This window comes from Leptonychotes weddellii, chromosome 12 (genome assembly GCF_054177405.1).
Source record: "Leptonychotes weddellii isolate Sample4059 chromosome 12, ASM5417740v2, whole genome shotgun sequence".
NCBI classification, from domain to species: Eukaryota; Metazoa; Chordata; class Mammalia; order Carnivora; family Phocidae; genus Leptonychotes; species Leptonychotes weddellii.
The window spans coordinates 2860685-2880710 of record NC_138380.1 but is presented as its reverse complement, the minus strand read 5'-3'; the positions used below and the strand labels follow the sequence as shown (position 1 = coordinate 2880710).

At 46.9% G+C, this 20026-nt stretch overlaps 1 protein-coding gene and 1 long non-coding RNA gene across 9 annotated transcripts in view; one reads left to right on the top strand and one right to left on the bottom strand.

Annotated features, from left to right (window-relative positions):
- Positions 1 to 20026, top strand: part of LOC115938604 (uncharacterized) — a 34323-nt gene that overhangs the window by 9203 nt on the left and 5094 nt on the right. Inside the window, exons 3-8 of one of the 6 annotated variants that reach the window (XR_014139070.1) lie at positions 6431 to 6488; positions 6655 to 6817; positions 7152 to 7431; positions 8294 to 8372; positions 8978 to 10762; positions 10889 to 11733. This is a non-coding gene — a long non-coding RNA (uncharacterized LOC115938604). Of the gene's footprint in view, positions 1 to 4341; positions 6818 to 7151; positions 7432 to 8293; positions 8373 to 8977; positions 10763 to 10888; positions 11734 to 20026 lie in introns of those variants that run through there. The other 5 variants (XR_014139071.1, XR_014139068.1, XR_014139069.1 and 2 more) reach the window with 5 other exon arrangements.
- Positions 9254 to 20026, bottom strand: part of PAXIP1 (PAX interacting protein 1) — a 42616-nt gene continuing 31843 nt past the window's right edge. The window contains exons 13-19 of one of the 3 annotated variants that reach the window (XM_081799785.1): positions 19162 to 19264; positions 18126 to 18294; positions 11733 to 11833; positions 10650 to 10784; positions 10483 to 10558; positions 10341 to 10400; positions 9254 to 9724 (exon numbers count right to left, since the gene is read on the bottom strand). In XM_081799785.1, the coding sequence (XP_081655911.1) occupies positions 9708 to 9724; positions 10341 to 10400; positions 10483 to 10558; positions 10650 to 10784; positions 11733 to 11833; positions 18126 to 18294; positions 19162 to 19264 (661 nt within the window). In that variant the 3' untranslated portion in view covers positions 9254 to 9707. The other 2 variants (XM_081799784.1, XM_081799786.1) reach the window with 2 other exon arrangements.

Genomic DNA, 20026 nt, shown 5'->3' with positions numbered 1-20026 from the left:
GAATATATTTAATGTGTTCTAGAAACATATTTTTTCATAGTACAACTTCCAGTAAAGCATAAAACATGTTTATCAGGAGACCCAAGTATCTTTAGATTCTCTGTAATAAGCCAAAAGCAGATAAACCCATGTTTAGTAATTGATATTTCAGTATTTTATCTTTTTTTGGAAAAAACTTAGATATTCAATGAATTCAACCCAATTTGTTATTTAACCTAACAAGATTTCCAAGTTTTAGGTTACCAAAGATTTTGGAAGCTATTTAAAAGTTTCTGAACCTTTTCCTTAAAATTTAATTTACTTGCTCTTAACAATTACCCATGAAAACTTGATGAAACAAAATCCACCACCGTTTTAAGTCATTTTTTGCTGACAGATTGCAACAGTGACAAGATGAATTTAATAAACTCAGGTAGGATAAAAGCTGATTATCTGTATTATATTTGATGTTGATAGAGCCAAAAACATGTCTCTTTTAATTAAACCAACAACCTTGAATTAGTTTTAATACCAAATATGCTGCGCCTGTGTCCATTGAAACATCATTCAATTTGTGTCCCCGCCCCGCCCCGCCCCGCCCGTCAGTTTTACCTGGGGCTTCTGTGGGGAAATCTTCAGTGGGTGGTTTGAGTCCAGGCGAGTCCTCGGGCCCCTTCAGGCTGATCTGGGAGGTGCTCCAGTTTGAACCTCATAAGGAGGCGGCCTGCCTGGCAACTCTGGGTGCTTTTTGCTCCTAGGCAGTGAGGGTAGAAGAGCAGAAGCAGATGGTGCTGGAGGCACTGAGGATGGTATGGGGCCAGCTGTGTGAGCAGCCCTGATGGTGGTTGTGCAGGAACTGGAGGAAGGGGAGGCTGAGGCAGATTCAAGCGGGGACTAACATCTCTGCGTTTCCGTGTCCCGTGTCACCCTCCTGCAAAACAGGCCTTCTCTCTGGGTGCTTTTCAGCCCTCTGGAGGAGGAGGCAGAGGGGCAGACAGATTGGCTGTCAATTCTAGTGCTTGTGCTTAGGGAGGTGGATTTAGGATTTCCAGTGTCTGCCTGTTTTCCTCATTTTTTCTGACTACTGAGAAGGGGGTTGGGTGTCTTAGATTTTTGCCCATCTCTATCTCTCTGGACCATCGTTGGGTTCTTTCACATGAGGCATCTTTATTAGGGAGTAACATAAAAGCCTGAATGTAGGGAATTTCATCCCAGATCATAAAAACTTGAAAAACATTTGAGTTAGTTTTAATCTTTCTGAGTCTTAGAGAGTTTTTACGAGTGCTTGCCTTTAAACCAATTAAATAGAGCTCCTTTACAAATTAATTTGAGCAATGTCATCCCAAGGTGGAAAAAAATATCTCTCAGTCAGTACACATGGACACATACAAGACGCAAACAAAATTTAGCCATTGTTTCACTAATATTTGTGGAGAGGACATTGAAGACCCAATTTCCAAATATTTCCCTTTTATTAAAGCAAATCCAGTCACAGGATAGCATTATAATTTATGGATCCATTAATTATTTTCCATTTTCCGGTCAGAACACAGCTGGTTTTGTCCAAAGAGACCAAAAGCTGCAGCAACAAACCAAATGAAGCCCAGAGTGCCTCTTTGAACGCTGCTGGTTCCTTCCCAAAAGCTGGGGGCTTCATTGGACCAAGATGGCTTTGTAGTTTCTGGTTACGTGGTCTTACAGCTGGCTTTCTAATTGTGTACACAAGAAAAATAACTCCGACATGTTGAAAGAACCCCATTCGGGCCATCTGAGACTCAGGTTATCCATCCTTAGGCATGTTTTCCCATTTCGGTAAGCGCTTGCAAGCAGAGACTCCGTAGGGGCTGTGCACAGAACCTGCCGGAATTCCTGTAGGTGGTTGTTGGTTTTCTGGGAGCTCTTCAGCTTGGGAAGCGTGGTTCCCCATTCCTTCTAGTTTCAGCCTTATCTTGAATAAGATCTAAGGATGTTAAGTGTGGTGGATCCAGAGGGTGCTGCTTGTGTCACTTCCAAAGGGCTGTGATGCACTCTCTTACGTGTCTCGGTTTCTCCCCGCGAGGTCTAAGACCATCGAGGGGGCTTGGAGCACTGGATGATCAATCCTTACTTGTGCACCCGGGGACGAACCAATCGCTAATTACCTTACGAGATGGGAAATTCCTATGGGACCACTACACATCCCGAGGAGTATCATCAGACACTTGCTTTAGGCTTTCGGTCACCTGAAAGCACCATTTGGCTGGAAGGAGCAAGTGTTCCTTCTCTTTGAAGCTGAATGATTCAGGCTCTCATATTTTTAGGTAGAAAATTTACTCCAGCCTTATATTATAACATCAGTTATAATTATCAATTTAATTATAATTAAAAGAACTAAATCCTATTGGTCATTCTCACCTAGAGAACATTATTGGTAACCCTCAACAGCTTGACTAAAAGGACTGTTGATTCAAAGTGAGGAGGTTGGATATCAGGAGACTTCACCAATACACCTGTGAGAAGTCGGAGGGGCACCAAGGGCCCCTGCTGGTACTGAGCTGAGTTCCAGACGGCCCCCAGGCATTGTCAGGTGAGTTGCTCAGGTGTCCTGCCGACTGCGCTAAGAAATGTTGAGGCGGAGAGGACAAACCTTTTTTAAATTTTTAAAGAGAAAGGAAGAGTCTTATTCGAGTCCAAGTTAGGACAACCGCCGGGGACACACACACAATCTTCACAAAGAAGGGTGCCCTGGGGAAGGAACATGGTGCAGGGTTATATGTTGTTGTTGTTGTTTTTAAACCTAGAGTTACAAATCATCCTGAGGAAGGACATTCCAGAAAGTCGGACTTCTGTTTCTATATGTGTAAGGCTGAATGACCTTAATCTTATGGGAACCAGGGAGGGTTTTTTTCTTTATGTTTGGAATGCTTCTTTTTATTTATTGTGTTTTTAACAAAGCAGATGTACAGTGTGTGCCCAGGACAGAAACAGAACCCATGCTCTGAGGTTTTGCCAAGTCATTTTGATCCCGGTAAATGTTAAAGTATATCTTCCAGGAGCAGGAGTCCAGGAGCAGGGCCCACAAACGTTAAAAGTTGAAAATTTACTTTATCAAAGTATGACACATAATCCAAAACTGGGATCATCATCTTTCTGTTGCCTAACGATGCCGGATGACAGTGATGATGAGCAACCATCATACATAATTTCTATATTAGAGCGAATCTGAAAACAGGAATCAGTAGAAATACAAACCGAGTATTGTACGTGCACTTGCAAAACAGAGTTTCCAAATGATAAATCCTGACTGCAGAAGAATCAGGACGACTGGGATTGTTAGAAGGACCGGCTCTGGGCAGGTACCACATGCTCCGTTCTATAGCCTTGGCTCGCTCGTGTCAGGTGCTGCAGTGGACTCCCATCTGAAAAAATAAAAACTATTCCTTGGGCCAGTGTGCAGAAGGAAGGGTACAGACAGTTCTAGAATAAAATGTTAACAGCTGTTAATCCGTATCAACCTAAACCGCACCCCTCAGTATCTCCAGCACCCCTGTATCCTGGCACACCTGGCGGGAAGCTGCCATGCTGCCCCTCCGGGGACCCAGGCCGGGCAGCGCGCGCCGCGTCTCGGGGCAGGTGGCCGCCTTCACCTTGAGTTGGGGTGAGGTGCAGCCGATGACTGCAGTTTAGGTCCAAAATCAGGAAGGTCATGCTCAAGATGTCACCCAGTGGTGCACCTGCTGTCTCCTGAGGGCACCGTGTCTAGCCAAAGCCAAGGCACCCCTGTTGGTTGTTCTCAAGGCGGATCTGTGAGTCTTCGTTAAAGAGGTTTTGAAACGTCCAAGGGAACTTGCATCCCGGACCTCTAGAACTCTCACGCGGCTGGGCGGCGGCTCGCGTCTCCCCGGAATTGTCCCTGCTGCCTTGGCCAGCGCCGGCCCCGCCTCTCCGCTCCGCCTGTGTCTGCCTGCCCCGGGAGCGGGACCGAGCCGCGGGCACCGGGCACCATCGGGGCTGACGCTCAAGGCAGCAGCCCAGCCCGCGCGCAGCAGCCAGCGGGGCCCCGAGAGGAGGAGCGGGCCGCCGAGGGGGTGCCTGTCTCTGCCTCCCCTCCGCAAAGAGAACCGGGCGCGCGCAGCAGCCCAGCCCGAGAGGCGGGCTCTGCCTCAGTGGCCTCACCGTCAGCAGTGTTCTGCGCAGCTGGAACCTAACGGGAGCGCTGTGGTCGTAAAAGGCCTCACCCGAGCCGCGGGGTGCGGGTGTGCGTCTCGTGCTGCCCGCGGCTCCCCGCACCGCCCCGGGTGGGGGGCGGTACTGATCTCGCAGGGGCCGCGGCCGGCCGCGCTCCTGACTGCGCGTCCCCTTGCGCTCCCCTCCCACGGAGGCTGCAGCCTCGGGCGGCTTGCTTCAAGGTGACCTCCCCACAGGGGAGTATTTCTTTTGCTTCTCACTCAGCGGGGAAGATACCATCGTGGACTTCAGAACCCGTTTCCTCCCTTCCTGGAGCGGGGGTGGGGGGGCGGGGGGGGCGCAGCTGCAGACCACCGCCACTCACTCGGAAGTTCGGAGAACAAAACCCGCAACAGTGACTGCGCCAACAGACTACCAACCCCCCGGGGCTTGGCAGTCCACATGCCACACTCCTAAATCCCTGTACTTAGGTGACAGCTTTTCCAGTCTTGGGCATCATGACCTTCTTCACTCCCGGGTCCCTGCACCTGTTCCATTCCAGGTGGGGCTTCCTTTCATCGTCTGGCAAACTGGGATGAGTAAACAGAGGAGGCTCCTCCTCCGGCCTGCCCAGCAGTGAAGACCTCGGAGGTCATCCTGGCCCAAACGGTAGGGACGGCCTAACTTAGAAGCCCTGGAGCTTTGAAGCCTCACACCAAAACCCAACATGGCTCAGTGGGCAGAAGGGTCCAGCCTTCCATGGTCTGAAAAGGCCGTTTGGGCCATTAACGTCTGTCCTCATTGCTCTTCTGGAGAGGCAGCTCTGCACAGACCCGGATTCTGTGATTCTGGAAGTGCTTCGCCATCCACTGGTTTTTGTTTTGTCTTATTTTTAACGCAGTAGATCTTTAATCTTTCCTGAGCCAAAGTCTTTTTCAGATGTGACGGGAGCCACAGAAAACTCCGCAGACATACGTCCACGCATACCCACACACACTGATCCGTTCGCCTGGGATTAACTCTCCGTGTGGGTCAGGGGTTCTGACCACTCGCTCTAAGTGTTCAGTGAAAGCCTGCGGAAGACCAGAGGGTGAGCCCACGAGAGGGCCTTCTGCCTTCACTCCTCACTAGCGCTCTTCATTTCCGCCTTCATTTTCTAAAATTGTGGTAAAACCCGTAGAATTTGCCATGTTAGGTATTTTGCAGTGTACAGTGAAGTGTTACTGAGCACATGTGCAGTGTTGCGGGACCACCACCAGAACTTTTCGTCGCCCAACTGAGACTGTCCCCATTACACACTCACTCCCACTCCCCTTCTCCTGCCCCCCATGCCCACCACCTCACACAAGCGGAATCAGAAAGTATTGAGTCCCTTTTTGACTGTCTTCTCTCACTCAGCACGATGTCCCCGGGATCCTCTGTGATAGCGGGCGTCAGGATTTTGAATAGTATTTTGCGTGCATATGCTACATTTTGCTTATCTATTCATCAGTCGATGGACACTTGGGTTGCCTCCAACTTTTGGTTACTATGAATAATACTGCCTGTGAATGTCTCACGAAAACCCTGCTTTTGATTCTTTTGGGGATATACCTAGAAGTGGAATTGTTGGATCATAAGTAGTTCTGTTTTAAACTTCGAGGAACCTCCAGACTGTTTTCCAGAGTGGCTGCACCAGGCGGCATTCCCACCAACAGTGCACGAGGGTTCCAATTTCTTCACATCTTTGTGTTTTTCTTTTGTTGGATAGTAGCCATCCGGATGGGTGTGAGGTGGTAGCTCATTGTGGTTTTGATTTGCATTTCCCTGATGATGAGTGATGTGGAGCATCTTTTCACGTGCTTACTGGCCATTCATGTATCTTCTTTGGAGAAACATCTATTCAAGTCCTTTGCTCATTTTAAAATCAGGTGGTTTGGGGGCGTCTGGGTGGCTCAGTTGGTTAAGCGACTGCCTTCGGCTCAGGTCATGATCCTGGAGTCCCGGGATCGAGTCCCGCATCGGGCTCCCTGCTCAGCGGGGGGTCTGCTTCTCCCTCTGACCCTCTTCCCTCTCGTGCTCTCTGTCTCTCATTCTCTCTCTCTCAAATAAATAAAAATCTTTAAAAAAAAAAAATCAGGTGGTTTGTTGTGAAGAGTTGTAGGAGTTCTTTATCTACTCTGGATATTAGCTCCTTATCAGGTATAGGATTTACAAATAATTTTTCTTATTCAGTGGGCTGCCTTTTCACCGTTGGTGATACACAAACGGTTTTTAATTTTGGTGTGATCCAACTTACCTGTTTTTCTCTTTGTTGCTTGTGTAGACTGGATCAGAGGCTAAGGCAACGGAAAAACCTGCAAGAACCAGGAAAGGCTTTACAGGTCTTAGTGAGTGGGGAAGGTTGCCGGACAGGAGTGGGAAGATAGTCTGACATGAGGAACAGGAAGCCCTTCTGTGTGCCTGCTGGGAATGAGGAGCTGGGTGGGCATGTGACACGGTTTTAAGAAAGACTTCAAACATGACAACTCGGGGACTTTCTTCTCTTAGCAGGAATGCGACAGCAGTACAGAGGGCAGCGGGGAGGGGAAGAGACTGGAGGCAAGGAGGCGTCTTGGAGAGCTCGCGGAGATTTGCGAGGGAAGGAGATGAGCCCGATGTTAACGGGGATGCACAGACGTGACCACTCGTGCAGCTGAGTCGCCGGAGCGAGGTGAGCTGCAGAGGGGCACCTTGGGGGGCAGCCCTTTGCTGTGGGGCACGTCGAGAACCGGGATGGGGGCCTGCAGGATGCGCGGCGGCCGACGGGACAGACGTGTGTGCGGGATGCTGACGGTCACTGGTGGGTATGTGGAGGCACCCAGCTTCCCACGAATGCAGACCTTAATTTCACGTTTACTTTTTGATTCAGCAAACATCAGGGGTGTGGGAGGGCTTCCTGGGAGTGCGAGCCCTTGGGCTAGAGGGGCTTTGGCCTCCTGCGGGCAGGACGTCTCCAGCAGCCTTGTTTGCTCGCGGCCAGTACCGCGCAGCTGTTCTGTCTTCAGTCACCAGATGCCAGCAGGATTAAAAGAGCAAGGACACGCAGTATTTCTTCCACTTTCCTCTCGACACCTTGCACCTACCCAGATGGAAGCAGACCTTCTGCGACCTGTCTGTGGCAGGGAGTGGAATTCCGGTGACTCTGCCCAGAGCAGTGATCTTGGAGCTACTTGGACGGACCGTGTACCTCCTCACTGGCACTCGCGTTTCCAGCGAGCCCATGTGGATGGCCACTGACGTGACGGCTACAGCTGGTCACCAAGCACAGAGATGCACCTCGTGCAGGTTAGCTGGGTTTTTCATCCTATTTAACATGAAGTTTAACTGACACTAATTTTGTTCCTAGAACACGCTCATGCTTTGAATAACCTGGGCATAGAAATCTTTTTAAATTGTAAGTGGTATGAAATCTAAATACAGATAAAATACTCCTAATGAAAATTCAGTGTCAGAATTGAGATGTGTGCTAAGTGTAAATAAAATACAGTAAAGACCGCACTAAAGAAACAAAAAAACAAAAAACCCACTGTCACAGTAATTTTGTAAAATACTGATGACCTGTAGCTGGAACAGTATTTTAGATACATGGTGTTATATTATAAAAATTAAAAAATTTTAAAATTTTTACTGTGGCTATTAGGAATTTTTACATTGCATATGTAGGTCATATTTCCATTAAACAACCTTGAGCCAGACAAAACAACAAGGATTAAGTGAAAGACTTCCTTTTCTTAGGAGAAAATAACTTCTTAAATCAATTTCTTTAAGAAGCATTTACTTGAAATCTCTATTCTTCTACGTTCATATGAAACTCCCGAGCCACCAAATCCGTGCTCAGCAGCTGGGCAAGCCAGTTGGCTGCAGACAGCTCCTGGAGCGTTTAAGAATTATTTCTCGGCAGCTTTTGAAAAAAAAAAACAAAAAAAAACACTAATCGAAAGGTTAAATCAGTCATACTTGCATGTTGGTTAAACAAACACCCTGTCTCCACTGAAGACTGAACAGATGCATGAGACTCTGCACGGAAGGCCCGTTTTCTCCATCCACACCTTCACTTTCCTTCAAGGGTGTGAGCCGTAGGGCAGCATTCTGAATACTTTGCAATCAAAACTGTGTTCTCAAATATGAAACTCTTCTTCCTTTCCAGGATTTTGCAGAACCTAAGATATTTCATATCAACACTAATTCCATCTGTTGTACGTGACAGGAAGTGGTCAGTTCTACAGGTTAGTACTTCTAAGTTTGCTTAGGTACAAAACAGTTAGCTTCAAAGCAGACACATCTTGAGGTACAATTTGTTAAAAATACAAGTAAATGCCAGACTATAGTGCACCTAAGAACTGCTCTTAAGGCATACTTTATAGAGCTCAAGATAAATACTTCCGGCAGCCAATAAAATGTCAGTTGCTTCAGGCTGAGCGAGCCTGAAGGTGTGCCCCCCGCCCCCGGTAATGGGGCGGGCTCCCGGGAAATCCCACAGAAGGTCAAGGGTTAGGGCAGAAGCACTTGAAGACACTGGCCCTTACCTAAAACTGTGAAGTGTGTGGTGATTTCCTTTCCACTTGGAGAAAGAGCTGTACGCCAGCGGAGCTGGGAGGAACACCTGAGGAAGGGTTGTCCTGAGTGTGGGACCGTCCTCAAAGCCCTCTAGGGACACTGAGAGCTCTCCTGACACGGAATTCAGTTCATTCCGTGTTCGTGTCTTCAATGCATGTGTACTACCTATGCTGTATTCCGGATTTAAACTGAATGTGCAGTTAGGGAATTGTCACGCGGGTCACAACTGTTCCTAGGCAAGGCATTTCAGAAACTGTTACGGAAGCAAATTCAGTGCTTCAGGAACACACCCGATGGGCACAGTGATGAGGAGCAGTGAGAGCAACTCCGAAGGTCTGGGACGGTGGCCTCCGATGCGGTCCCACAGAAGTGTTGAAGCACTGGACGTTGATCGGAGCAGGATGTGACTGGTGGGTGCAGGGCCGCGGCTGTCCCTCTGCTTAGAGGATGGCTGCCTTCCAGATACTCTATTTTGCCTTGAAATTACTTAAAATGTGATCCAGTTTATTGTAAGTCGTATAAATTACGCAAAAAACAAAGGATCACTCAATTCTAAGTTCAAAAGTACATTTATTTAAAATGTGGGCAAGATATCAATATAAAAGAAAAGAGTATAAGAAATAAAAATAAAGTACAAAACATTTCAAATCTTTAACATCCATAAAACATCCATAATTTAGAGATAGCAAGGTCTTTACACCATTTTATTTGTAGCCGAAGTTAACAGTGTTGTGAAAACATTTAAAAACCTGGCAAATGAATCATAAAACCTAATGTGGGCTCGTAAATTCATATAATACAAAACATAATTTATGTTTCCTCAGAATAAAATTACACATCTTAATAAGATGCAGTATATTTATTATCTGTGTTCTCCTGCTTTAAAATGCCTGCCTGCTGAAGCAGCTGGAAAACACGGGCACCTGAAGGGGAGCGGCCTGCTCCGCCCGGCAGCGGGCACAGCCGGACGTCGTCCCAGGGCTCCAGTCGCAGTGTCGACGCCATCAGTTAAATTTATATGTAGGCTTGTTGAGGAAAAACCATTTCAAGCACACACCGCACACACGGTCCCAAATCTAGTTACGGAAGTACCCTGCCGGCATAAAGCCGTCAGTCCATCTCAATCCCAGGGAGCTTTACAAATGCCCATGCATAAAGCCGTCAGTCCTGCTGCACATCAAATGCCCATGCACACGACTCACGCAGCCCGAGTGCACCAGGCCCCCTGCACTGGCGGGACCTGGCGAGCGTGCCCTGCGGTCAGAGCCGCGGTCGTGGCTGACGGTCTGGGAGCCCACCCCGACCCCCGCGACCCCACACCCAGGTAAGTCCTCCTTCCCTGAACCTGCCAAGCAAGCCCTGCGGCTCCGACCCATCCTCCCGGGGCAAAAATCAATCCGTCTCCCTTCTGTCTCTAGATGGAGAAAAGGCCCCTGAGAGGACGCCCACATAACTTTTAAAGCAGTTCTTCCTTCTGAAAGTAAAAGGAGTACAGAACAGGCGTTTACGGTTTTTTTTTTTAAAACTCTGGAAAAGAAAATGCTACAGCATGGTGTCCACAACTACCCACTAACTCGGGCACACCTGCAGAATACATACAGTCCTGACACCAGTGGGGGCTGCCTCCAAAGGATATGAGTCATAGTCCAGTGTTTGTGTGAGCACTCCAGTTAGAACAAACTCCGCGTTGTGCACGTCTGAAAGGGACAAAACAAGCTCAAGGGGTGCTGTGTCTACACGCGCTCCAATCAAGGACAAGAGCAGTGGGACTTGACTTACCTATTCCTCTGGCAAAATATTCTCGACATAAGTGCAGGTCATTTTCACAGGATATTAAAATTATTTCCGACAAACTCTAAGGAAAAGAAAATGAGTTCATCGGTTACTGAACAAGGAATCTCATCGGGCACAGTGATGAATCAGCAGCCTGTTTTCCTTCTATCCACCTTATTTTGCTTGTGCTCCACGAGCTTCCGGAAAGACGGCTGTTTAGACAACACTCGTCCTCCCGCACACTCCACAATCGCCTTCATGGTTGAGAGACTTGGGCAGATTCCAGGTGTGATGTAAAAATATTTTGCCTAAAAATAAAAATATGTGCACGTTTTTAACTGAATTTTTAGGGTAATTTTTCATGAATTCTACCATGATTTTTGACCAAATGTATAATTCTGTGAAATTACAGAAGTCCCAGCCCTTGCAGGTCCCCAACCTGAAGTGGGCCTGGAGGAAGCCAGGATGCTGATCTGAGCTAACTGAAGCATTTTCCCAAGTCAGGTAAGACCCGGGATGAGTCAAAGTAACTGGAACTCCTGTCCCTAAGAGACATGAAGGATTCTGTGGGGTCAGTGAGAACACTACTCCATCCGCCTTGCTGTGTCAAGCAAGAGACCCCTCTCTTTCAGATCTGTGTGTTCCCTGGGCTCTGACCAGGAGATGATCCTGATGGCTAAGATGTAACTTTCTAACGCCTGTTCTCTGAAGTGCACAAGATACTATTTTTTTTTTTAAACCACTCACAGAAAAAGAACATTTAGAAAATTCAGACTATTTTAGGTAAGATACATCTTAACATTTCCATTCTCATTCCTAAGCTGGTTCCCTGAGAAGGGTAAAAAACAGACCAATACAAAAGAGTTGTTCTAAGTATCTTATCAAACAAATATTTAAAAATCCTCTGTCTTAAATTATTTAGGCACACATTCAATTAATATTTTCCCAAGAATCTTCATCCTCCAGCTGAGTATGCATTTAATAAGAACACGAAGTAGCAAAGATTTGTGAGAAGCAGAAAAATCAACCTAAATGTCTCTTGCCAACTGGATCATTCACAAATACACTCTAAACACCCAGGTGCTTTGCCGAGCGTCTCTCCAGCAGACTCGTGAAGAGCAGGGCTCCGGAGGCCCACTGGGCCTCCCCAGCACAGCAGCCTCCAGAGGCCAGGAGTGTGCGCCACCCACTCGGTTACTGTCCCTTCGACTGTGCCATGTGGGGCACCTGCGGGGACACTGCTGACTACCCTTTACCTTGAAGAGTGGGGAGGCGTGCGCCCTTTTCAGGGACTCTTCCAGACTGAAAGAGAACAGCACCTCGGCCTCAGCGTCTCGAAGGAGGTAGTTCTGCTCATCTGGAAAACAGAGTCGCCCTCTCAGAAAAGTGCAGACTTGCAGAGTACCGGGCACGGGATCCACCCCGGAGGTCTCCCCGCCGCAGGTCAGGGGCACGTCACTCGCGGCTCACACTTCCCTGGGAAACCACTGAATGTGAAATCTCAGTTATTCTCCCCTGAAAACAGCCAGACAAGATGAAAGACAGACTCCCTTCTGCACAGCGTAGCTTAAACTTCTGAGGTCATATGCTCTTGAAAACAAATGGACTGAGAGCTGGGGACCCTCTTCTACTGCCGCACCTCCCCTCTGCACCCCCGCCACCATTCCACACGGTTTCAGGGCGTTCACAGATCCTGCGTGGAGAACCCCAGTCCCAGAGCGACCAGCTGAGAACCAGCATCACATCCAACGTATATGTGATGACCACAAGTCTCATTAGACTCAAGGAACTGATAATCCATTGTATAGATCTAACAGATGCCTTTTAAATATAGGAAAGTGGGTGGCAACTTATGAAGAATAGTTTCACCAAATCTTGAGGACACAGGAGAATTTTAATTGTTTTTCAGAGTTTTCATGGTTAACATTTTAAGAAACGTCCAATTTACCAAAAGTCAAAGAGAACAAAATGTTTTAAGCTTCTTATAAACGTCTCATGCTCAGAAAAGCATTTCTTCCTCATTTCATAATAATAACCAGGTAACCTGATGACACGGTCCCCAAAAGTGCGGCACAGGGAAGTGTGGAGTGGGGGCTGGCCAGGTGGGCGGCCAAGATCACACACGTTAGGACTTGCAGGCCACACACTGTTTCTGCCAAATTATCCTTTTCATGAAGCAGTGAGGCTTTAAATATGTAAAACACCATTCTTAGCTCATGAGCCAGTTTGCTGACTCTGGGCAAGAGCAATCCAATCAGTAAAGAGACACTGAAATTATGAACAAGTGCTAGAAATACAAGATCAGTTAGCCAATCAATCAGATAAAGCTGCTATCCTGTTTTAGGTGGAAAAAGATAATGTCCGAAAATTGGAGAAGTAAAAAATGAACAGGAAGTACAGTCACACATGAAATATCTGAAATGGCAGCTTCCAGGGCAACCGCGGAGGCAGACGCGCCTTTTCAGGACCCGGAGGGTCACCGAGCAGCGGCCAGTGCTGCTGACGGAGAAGCGACTCGGGACAGCCGCAGCTGACGCCCCCCTGCACAGGAGATACCACACCAGGCTCTGCGCTCTCGCGCTCAATCTCAAAACAAAACGCAGGGCAGAAGAGCGTAACATGAGCCTAGAACTTTCTTGTGCCAAAAGCCAGGAAGTGCTCGAAGACCAAGGGGACAGACTGCGGGACCCTGAAGCCAGCCTGAGTGGCTCTCTCTCACTGGACATCAAGGGCAGCACAATAACCCATGGAATAAAACTCAAAAAGGAGTCCATACAAGGAAATAATAAAGGAACAGATACTGGCACAGTTTCAACTACTTCCCCATAAATGACATATTGCACAGAGAAGGCCAGCAGACGTCACCTGCTCCCAGGGACCCATGAGCCGCACAAGAGAACAGCACAAGCCCTGGCAGGAGTGCGGCGAGGACCCGGCACTGAGCGGGGCGGTCCTGCACTCAATCGGGGGGAAGCAGCAGGTACACCCAGACAGAGGGACGTTCTAGCAAATAATCAACCGAAGCAACAAGGGAACACTGAGGAGACGTGGCGACCCCGTGCACGGTTCTGACCCGGACCCTCTGGCTTTGAGGGACATCCCTGGGACACAGAGCCATCTGAGGACGAGGCTGTGGCCGTGGACCGGACTCTGAGGGCTGTACTGTGGCCATGGGGCAGAATGGCCTTTTCTGTAGGTAACACACATCAAGGTGTTCGAGGATGATGGCGCGTAACTTTAGCAACGTACCCTTTTATGGTTCAGGAGAAAACAGCAATTTGTACTATACTTGCAACTGCTTGGTAACTTGGTGATTGTTTCAAATAAAGTGAGATTTTTTAAATTCAAAAGCCAAATATGTTTAAAAATCACTAAAATGTTAAAAGATGGGTAAAAGAAAGAAATGACTGTGAAAGCAAAAATTCAGACATTACTACAAATCACCCAAATAAGGTCAATATTTTTGAAAAATTTAGAAAATAATCCAAAAGTGTCAACTTTCGGCAAAAACAAAAACTTTTTTTTTTTTTTTTTAAATATTTTATTTATTTGACAGACAGCAAGAGAGGGAACACAAGCAGGGGGAATGGGAGAGGGAGAAGCAGGCTTCCCGCTGAGCAGGGAGCCTGATGCGGGGCCCGATCCCAGGACCCTACGATCGTGACCCGAGCTGAAGGCAGACGCTTAACCGACTGAGCCACCCAGGTGCCCCCAAAACAAAGTATCTTTATATATGTATTAAAAATAAATGATTTGGGGCACCTGGGTGGCTCAGTCGGTTAAGCGTCTGCCTTCAGCTCAGGTCACGATCCTAAGGGTCCTGGGATCAAGCCATGCATCATCCATCATCAGGCTCTCTGCTCAGCGGGGAGTCTGCTCCTCCCTCTGCCTCTGCCCCTCCCCCTGCTTATGCGTGCGCGCTCACGTGCGCTCTTTCTCTCACATGCACGCACTCTCTCTCAAAATGTTAAAAAAAAAAATCAAAAAAAAAAAAAAAAAGATTTACATATACCAAGAAGCTGATCCTAAAGTTGATATGGAGGGCAAAAGACCCAGAGCAGCCGACTCAACACTGAAGTTGGACAAGAACAAAGCTGGAAGACTGCCCCTGCCCGACTTCCAAGCCCACCTCAACGCTTGAGGAATCAAGACCGCGTGGCACCCGCAAAAGAACTGATTGGTGGAGAGCCCAGAAACAGACCCACATAAACAACATAAATTGGCCTTTAACAAAGGAACAAAGGCAACACGACTGAGCAAAGATCGTATTTTCAACCACTGATGTCCACATGCAAGAAAAGGAACCTAGACAGACTCTACATCCTTCACAAAAATTAAAATGGATCACAGACCTAAGTATAAAACTATGAAACTCCTAGAACACAGGAGAAAATCTAGATGACCCTGAGTATGGCAATGACTTCAGATACAACACCTAAGGCACGACCTATGGAAGAAATCATTGATAAGCCGGACTTCATTAAAATTAAAAATTTGTGTTCTAGGAGAACAATGTCAACAGAATGAGAAGACAAGCCATAGATTGGGAGAAAATAGTTGGAAAAGACACAACTGATTAAGGACTGCTGTCCAAAATACACAAAGAACTCGTAAGATTCAACATAAGAAAACCACCCAATTTAAAAAATGGGCAAAAAGTCTGGACATGTCACCAGAGAAGATGCAGTGTACGTGCTGCCGAAGCGAGCACGTCACCAGAGAAGACATAGAGATGGCAAATATGCACCTGAGAAGATGTTCCATGATCTAGGTCATCATCGAACTGCAAATTAAAACAAAAATGAGATGACCACTACACAACCATTAAAATGGTAGAAACTCAAAACACTGATAACATCAAATGCAAAGCAAGGATGTGGAGCAATGGGAACTCTCCTTCACTGCTGGCAGGAATGCAAAATGGTGCAGCTAACTTGGAAGAATGGTGGTTTCTTACCAAACTAAACACATACTTTTACCACATGATCCAGCAATCACACCTCTTGGTACGGACTCAGAGGAGTTGAAAACTTACATCCACACAAAAGCTATACAAGAACGATGACGGCGGCTGTGTTCATAACTGTCAAAACTCAGAAGCAGCCAAGATGCCCTTCAGTCAGTGAACAGATAAACTGTGGTCCAGGCAGACAATGGAGTATCGCTCAGCGCCACAAAGAAACGAGCTACGAAGCCATGAAAAGACAGGGAGGAAACGGAGATGCATCTAAGTGAAAGAAGCCACTCTGAAAAGGGTATGTACTGTTATGATTCTAACTACATGACACTTAGAAAAGGCAATTACTGTATCCTGGAAAAATTCTCTTAAATCCTGATATTTGGGGGATCAAATATGAAATGTTTGAATATTTACTATTAAACACGAAATGTTTACAGTGTGACTAAACCACCCACTAACCCTCAGAGATCAACAGTTATGCCATACAAATGAAAGTCAGTCAACCAAAACTTCGTGAAATAAGAATTGCTGTAAACTTCACAAACAGATAAAAGAATCATGTTTCACAAACTGGTAAAGTTGATAAATTAAAAGCAACTCAAATTTCAATGAAGGAACAGACCGTCATATTCTAAATTTTATAGCTCGTCTACAAAATTGGGAGCTAATACATAAATTTATGGGAGTTGTTTCTACAACTTTTTTCTTTTGCCTACAGTTAGGTTTTGTATTTCATTAATATCTTTTAAGAACAAAAAATTAATTTCACTTGAAAAATTTTCTAAGTATTAACACAGTTATCCTATTTGTGGATTTTGTATTTGTGAATTGGCCTACTTGGTACAATGTATTTGTAACCACAGATCAATACTGGTGGCATTTTTGCAGAGACGCTCGTAACGGGGCCAAACCTGAGCTGCCAGATGCACCTGTTCCCAGAAGGCAAAGCTGTATACCATAAAGTTTTCCTTTTTGTGGTCTACTTAGTGTTAATTTGTTCGCATTTTCATGCTTTTTGTTGGTGACTCTGTAGTTTCAAATGCCCCCAGCATGGAGCGTGGTGCCGCGGTGCCCCCCAGGAAAGAGGCTGTGCTGTGCCGTGGGGACAAAGCACGAGTTACGACGGCTCCACTCAGGCTCAGCTACGCCGGCTACAGCCGGCCGGGTCGTCAGTGGGAAGGAGCAAGGAGAGGTATTAATAGTGTCTTTAAACAGAGGCACATAGCCAACAGGGTTTTCCGGAGCCTACGAGGGTAGGTATCGATTAGCTGATGAAAATGTGACCAGGGCTTGGGGAACCCAGCCCAGAGTTTCCTCTGGGAGCAGTGGCTCAGTGTTCACGGATTTGGGGTCTGTGGCTACTCTGTAGAACATGTAATTACCATGAATAACAAGAATCGGCTATATTCTTGTAATTGAGAATTTATTATTGATTTTCATATAAAGGATTCTTTCCTATGATTGACGTGGATATACAATCATGGAATTTTAAGTTTGGTTCTAGCTTTGCTATAAGTAAGAAGAAAACTTATTTTTCTGGATCGTAATTTCTCATCTGTATATTAGACTACATGAACTTTAAAATATATATGCTTTTTATTAATTGTTTTACATTAAAGACTGAATTAGGTTTAAACACCAGTGTCCAAGAAAATAACATGGATCTGAAACACTTCAATTTAACATTAACAACCACTTGCCCCTGTTAGGGACAAATATGGTTAGCTTCATGGGTCAGGACAGTGCGAGGCCAGTGGGGACCAGGAGGGTCTCTGGGGGTCTGGTGGACCCATATCACCCTACAGCTCCAGGGGCGGGGATAAGGGGGGGGGGGCAGCATCCAGGGCAGAGAAACACGAGTGTGTGCGCACGCCCTAACCAGAGGTTGGTAACTGCTGTCAAGGCCACATGAGGGCGGGTAGGGGGGGACACAAGGGAGGGAGTTAAGTCTTGGCACCACTGCGGTTGGGGCTTAAAAACCTAAAACAAGAAACCAAACAGATTGCGGTGACGCCTGTCACGGGGCTGAGCTCCTTTCTCCCGCTCCACCCAGACCAGTGGCCAGGTGAGGGCTGAGGATGCACGTGCAGGGGTCACGATGGGCTGGGAAGGCCCACAAAGGGAAGACAACACCACCAGCCTTACGCTAACAAAGGCTCAAATCAATTTTGGCCATATAGCTTCGTGGAGAAACTGTTTGGAATTTATATTCACTCTATGTGTAGCAGGGTGCACTGACTAAGAGAAAGCCTCTCCCCGCTGCCCAGAAGGAATCCACTCCTGGGGCTCTGAACGACGGGAGGCGGGCAAGGGGAGGCAGACACCCATCCCTCCGACAGAACCTGCCATCAAACCCGGGCCAGGACCGTCACGGACAGCACGGCACGGGAGAATCGCCTTTCGACTGGAAACAGCCAATGTCCTAACAAAATATCAGCAAACAAAGCAGTGGCAGAGAGCTTGTTTTCCCCTAACAGTGCCCAAATGACCGAAACCTTTCTCTTTCACAGTACAATGCAAAACTATCCACGGACTCGCTGGGACATGGAAGAAATTTATAAATCAATGGTGAGTTGTCAGGAGTGAAATAGCAAACTAGATGTTTGTTGGGATGAAAACGGACAAACTCAAGGGAAAAAAAGGTGTGTTTCCAGCCCGAAAACACTAAGGCAGTGATGCCAGCACGTACCAACGAACTTCTGACACTTGAAACACTCCTCCAGCCACTCCGGGGTCACGATGTGCCTCACCACAGAGATGGCCGTCAGGAACTTCACCGTGCGCGTCACTTTGCTGGCGATGAGGTGTGTGCACTTCTGCGCAGACTCGGCGACCTCACCGCCAAGGATGTAGAGCTTCTGAAGGGAGGAGCACAGAGCAGAGATGAGCGCGGCACTGATGGTGGCCCGGTGCGCACGGCTGTCATCACGTCCACAGACGCCACAGCCCTCCTCATCAAGTCCCTGAGAACCAGGCGGCACATCTCAGACCTGCAGCTGAAACGGGGGTTAGTGAAGCACAGCAACCTAGTCCCCAGCAAGGAATCCCAGTGACTGAGAAGACGCAAACACATGAAAAGACCTCAGTGACTACACTCAATTGTAAACGTAAAAAAATTAAACTGTACTAATCTTAGAATAGCATTTGTTACGATTTCTCTTCCTTAAGAACAGTGAAAAGCACAATGTAGGAATCCAACACGATACAGGTGAACGTTTCACCCCACCCCACCCCCGCCGCCCAACAGCAGGAAGCTGTTACTCCAGAACGTGGATCTGAGGTCGTGTCCCATTTCCTGTCCAAGTACACACATGCCCAACTCCCCCTGTGCCCCCCCAGGTGGCCTGCGGCTTCACTGGGGGATGCAGAGTGGCCGGCGCACTCCCTAAGCTGGGGCTTTCTAGGACAATGGCCTTCGAGCAGGCTTGCTCATGTTCACGTGGCTATAAGAATGGGTCGTGGTCTAACTGCCAGAGTCCTACTAAGAAAGCAGGTGTCTAAGTATAAAACTAAATATAAAAAGCACAGAACAAGGTGAAAAATCATTAACAATTGAATGACTACTTATTGCCATAAAAACTACTACAACTCCTTTGTAAGTATATGCTGTTAAGATTCTTAGGATATTCCTGATTAAATGTTATTTTAATTAACTGCTACCCAAAGCAAATATATACAGAAAGGCAGTGCTAAATATCCTTATACAGAGTAGAATATAATTTTACCTTAATATACTGTTGAACTTGAACAGGCTCAAACCCAGTGAAAAGCACAAAAGGGGTCAATTCTGGTGTTAACTTTTTAGTGGGAGGTGGTATATCTTCAATTCTATAAAATACACAAAACACAAAGGTGACTTTGTTTACTTAAAATATAAATTTTTTTTTTAACGATTTTATTTATTTGAGAGAAAGAGAAACAGCATGAGAGGGGAGAGGGTCAGAGGGAGAAGCAGGCTCCCCGCTGAGGCGGGAGCCCGATGTGGGACTCGATCCCAGGACTCCGGGATCATGACCTGAGCCAAAGGCAGACGCCCAACCGAGCCACCCAGGCGCCCTGTTTACTTAAAATAAAAATGTTCTTTAGCAAACAAAAGATTGTTTTAACAACTGTTCGGGAGCTTTAAGTGTGTGGGGATTTTTCCATCAAAGAGAATGCGAGGTACCTGTCCTTTCTTTCCTACCTCTTACACGGTTCTCCCCAAAAGACTGTGCATGGCACCTCCAAGGAAAGCAACCCATTGATCCCCTCCCCCGCCCAATTACAAATGTTTTCAACGGCTTTAAAAAGGCGGCAAAAGAATGAAATCTTGCCATTTGCAACGACGTGGATGGAACTGGAGGATATTATGCTGAGCGAAATAAAGCAATCAGAGAAAGACATGTATCATATGACCTCACTGATACGAGGAATTCTTAATCTCAGGAAACAAACTGAGGGTTGCTGGAGCGGTGGGGGGTGGGAGGGATGGAGTGGCTGGGTGACAGACATTCGGGAGGGTATGTGCTATGGTGAGTGCTGTGAATTGTGTAAGACTGTTCAATCACAGATCTGTACCTCTGAAACAAATAATACATTATATGTTAAAAA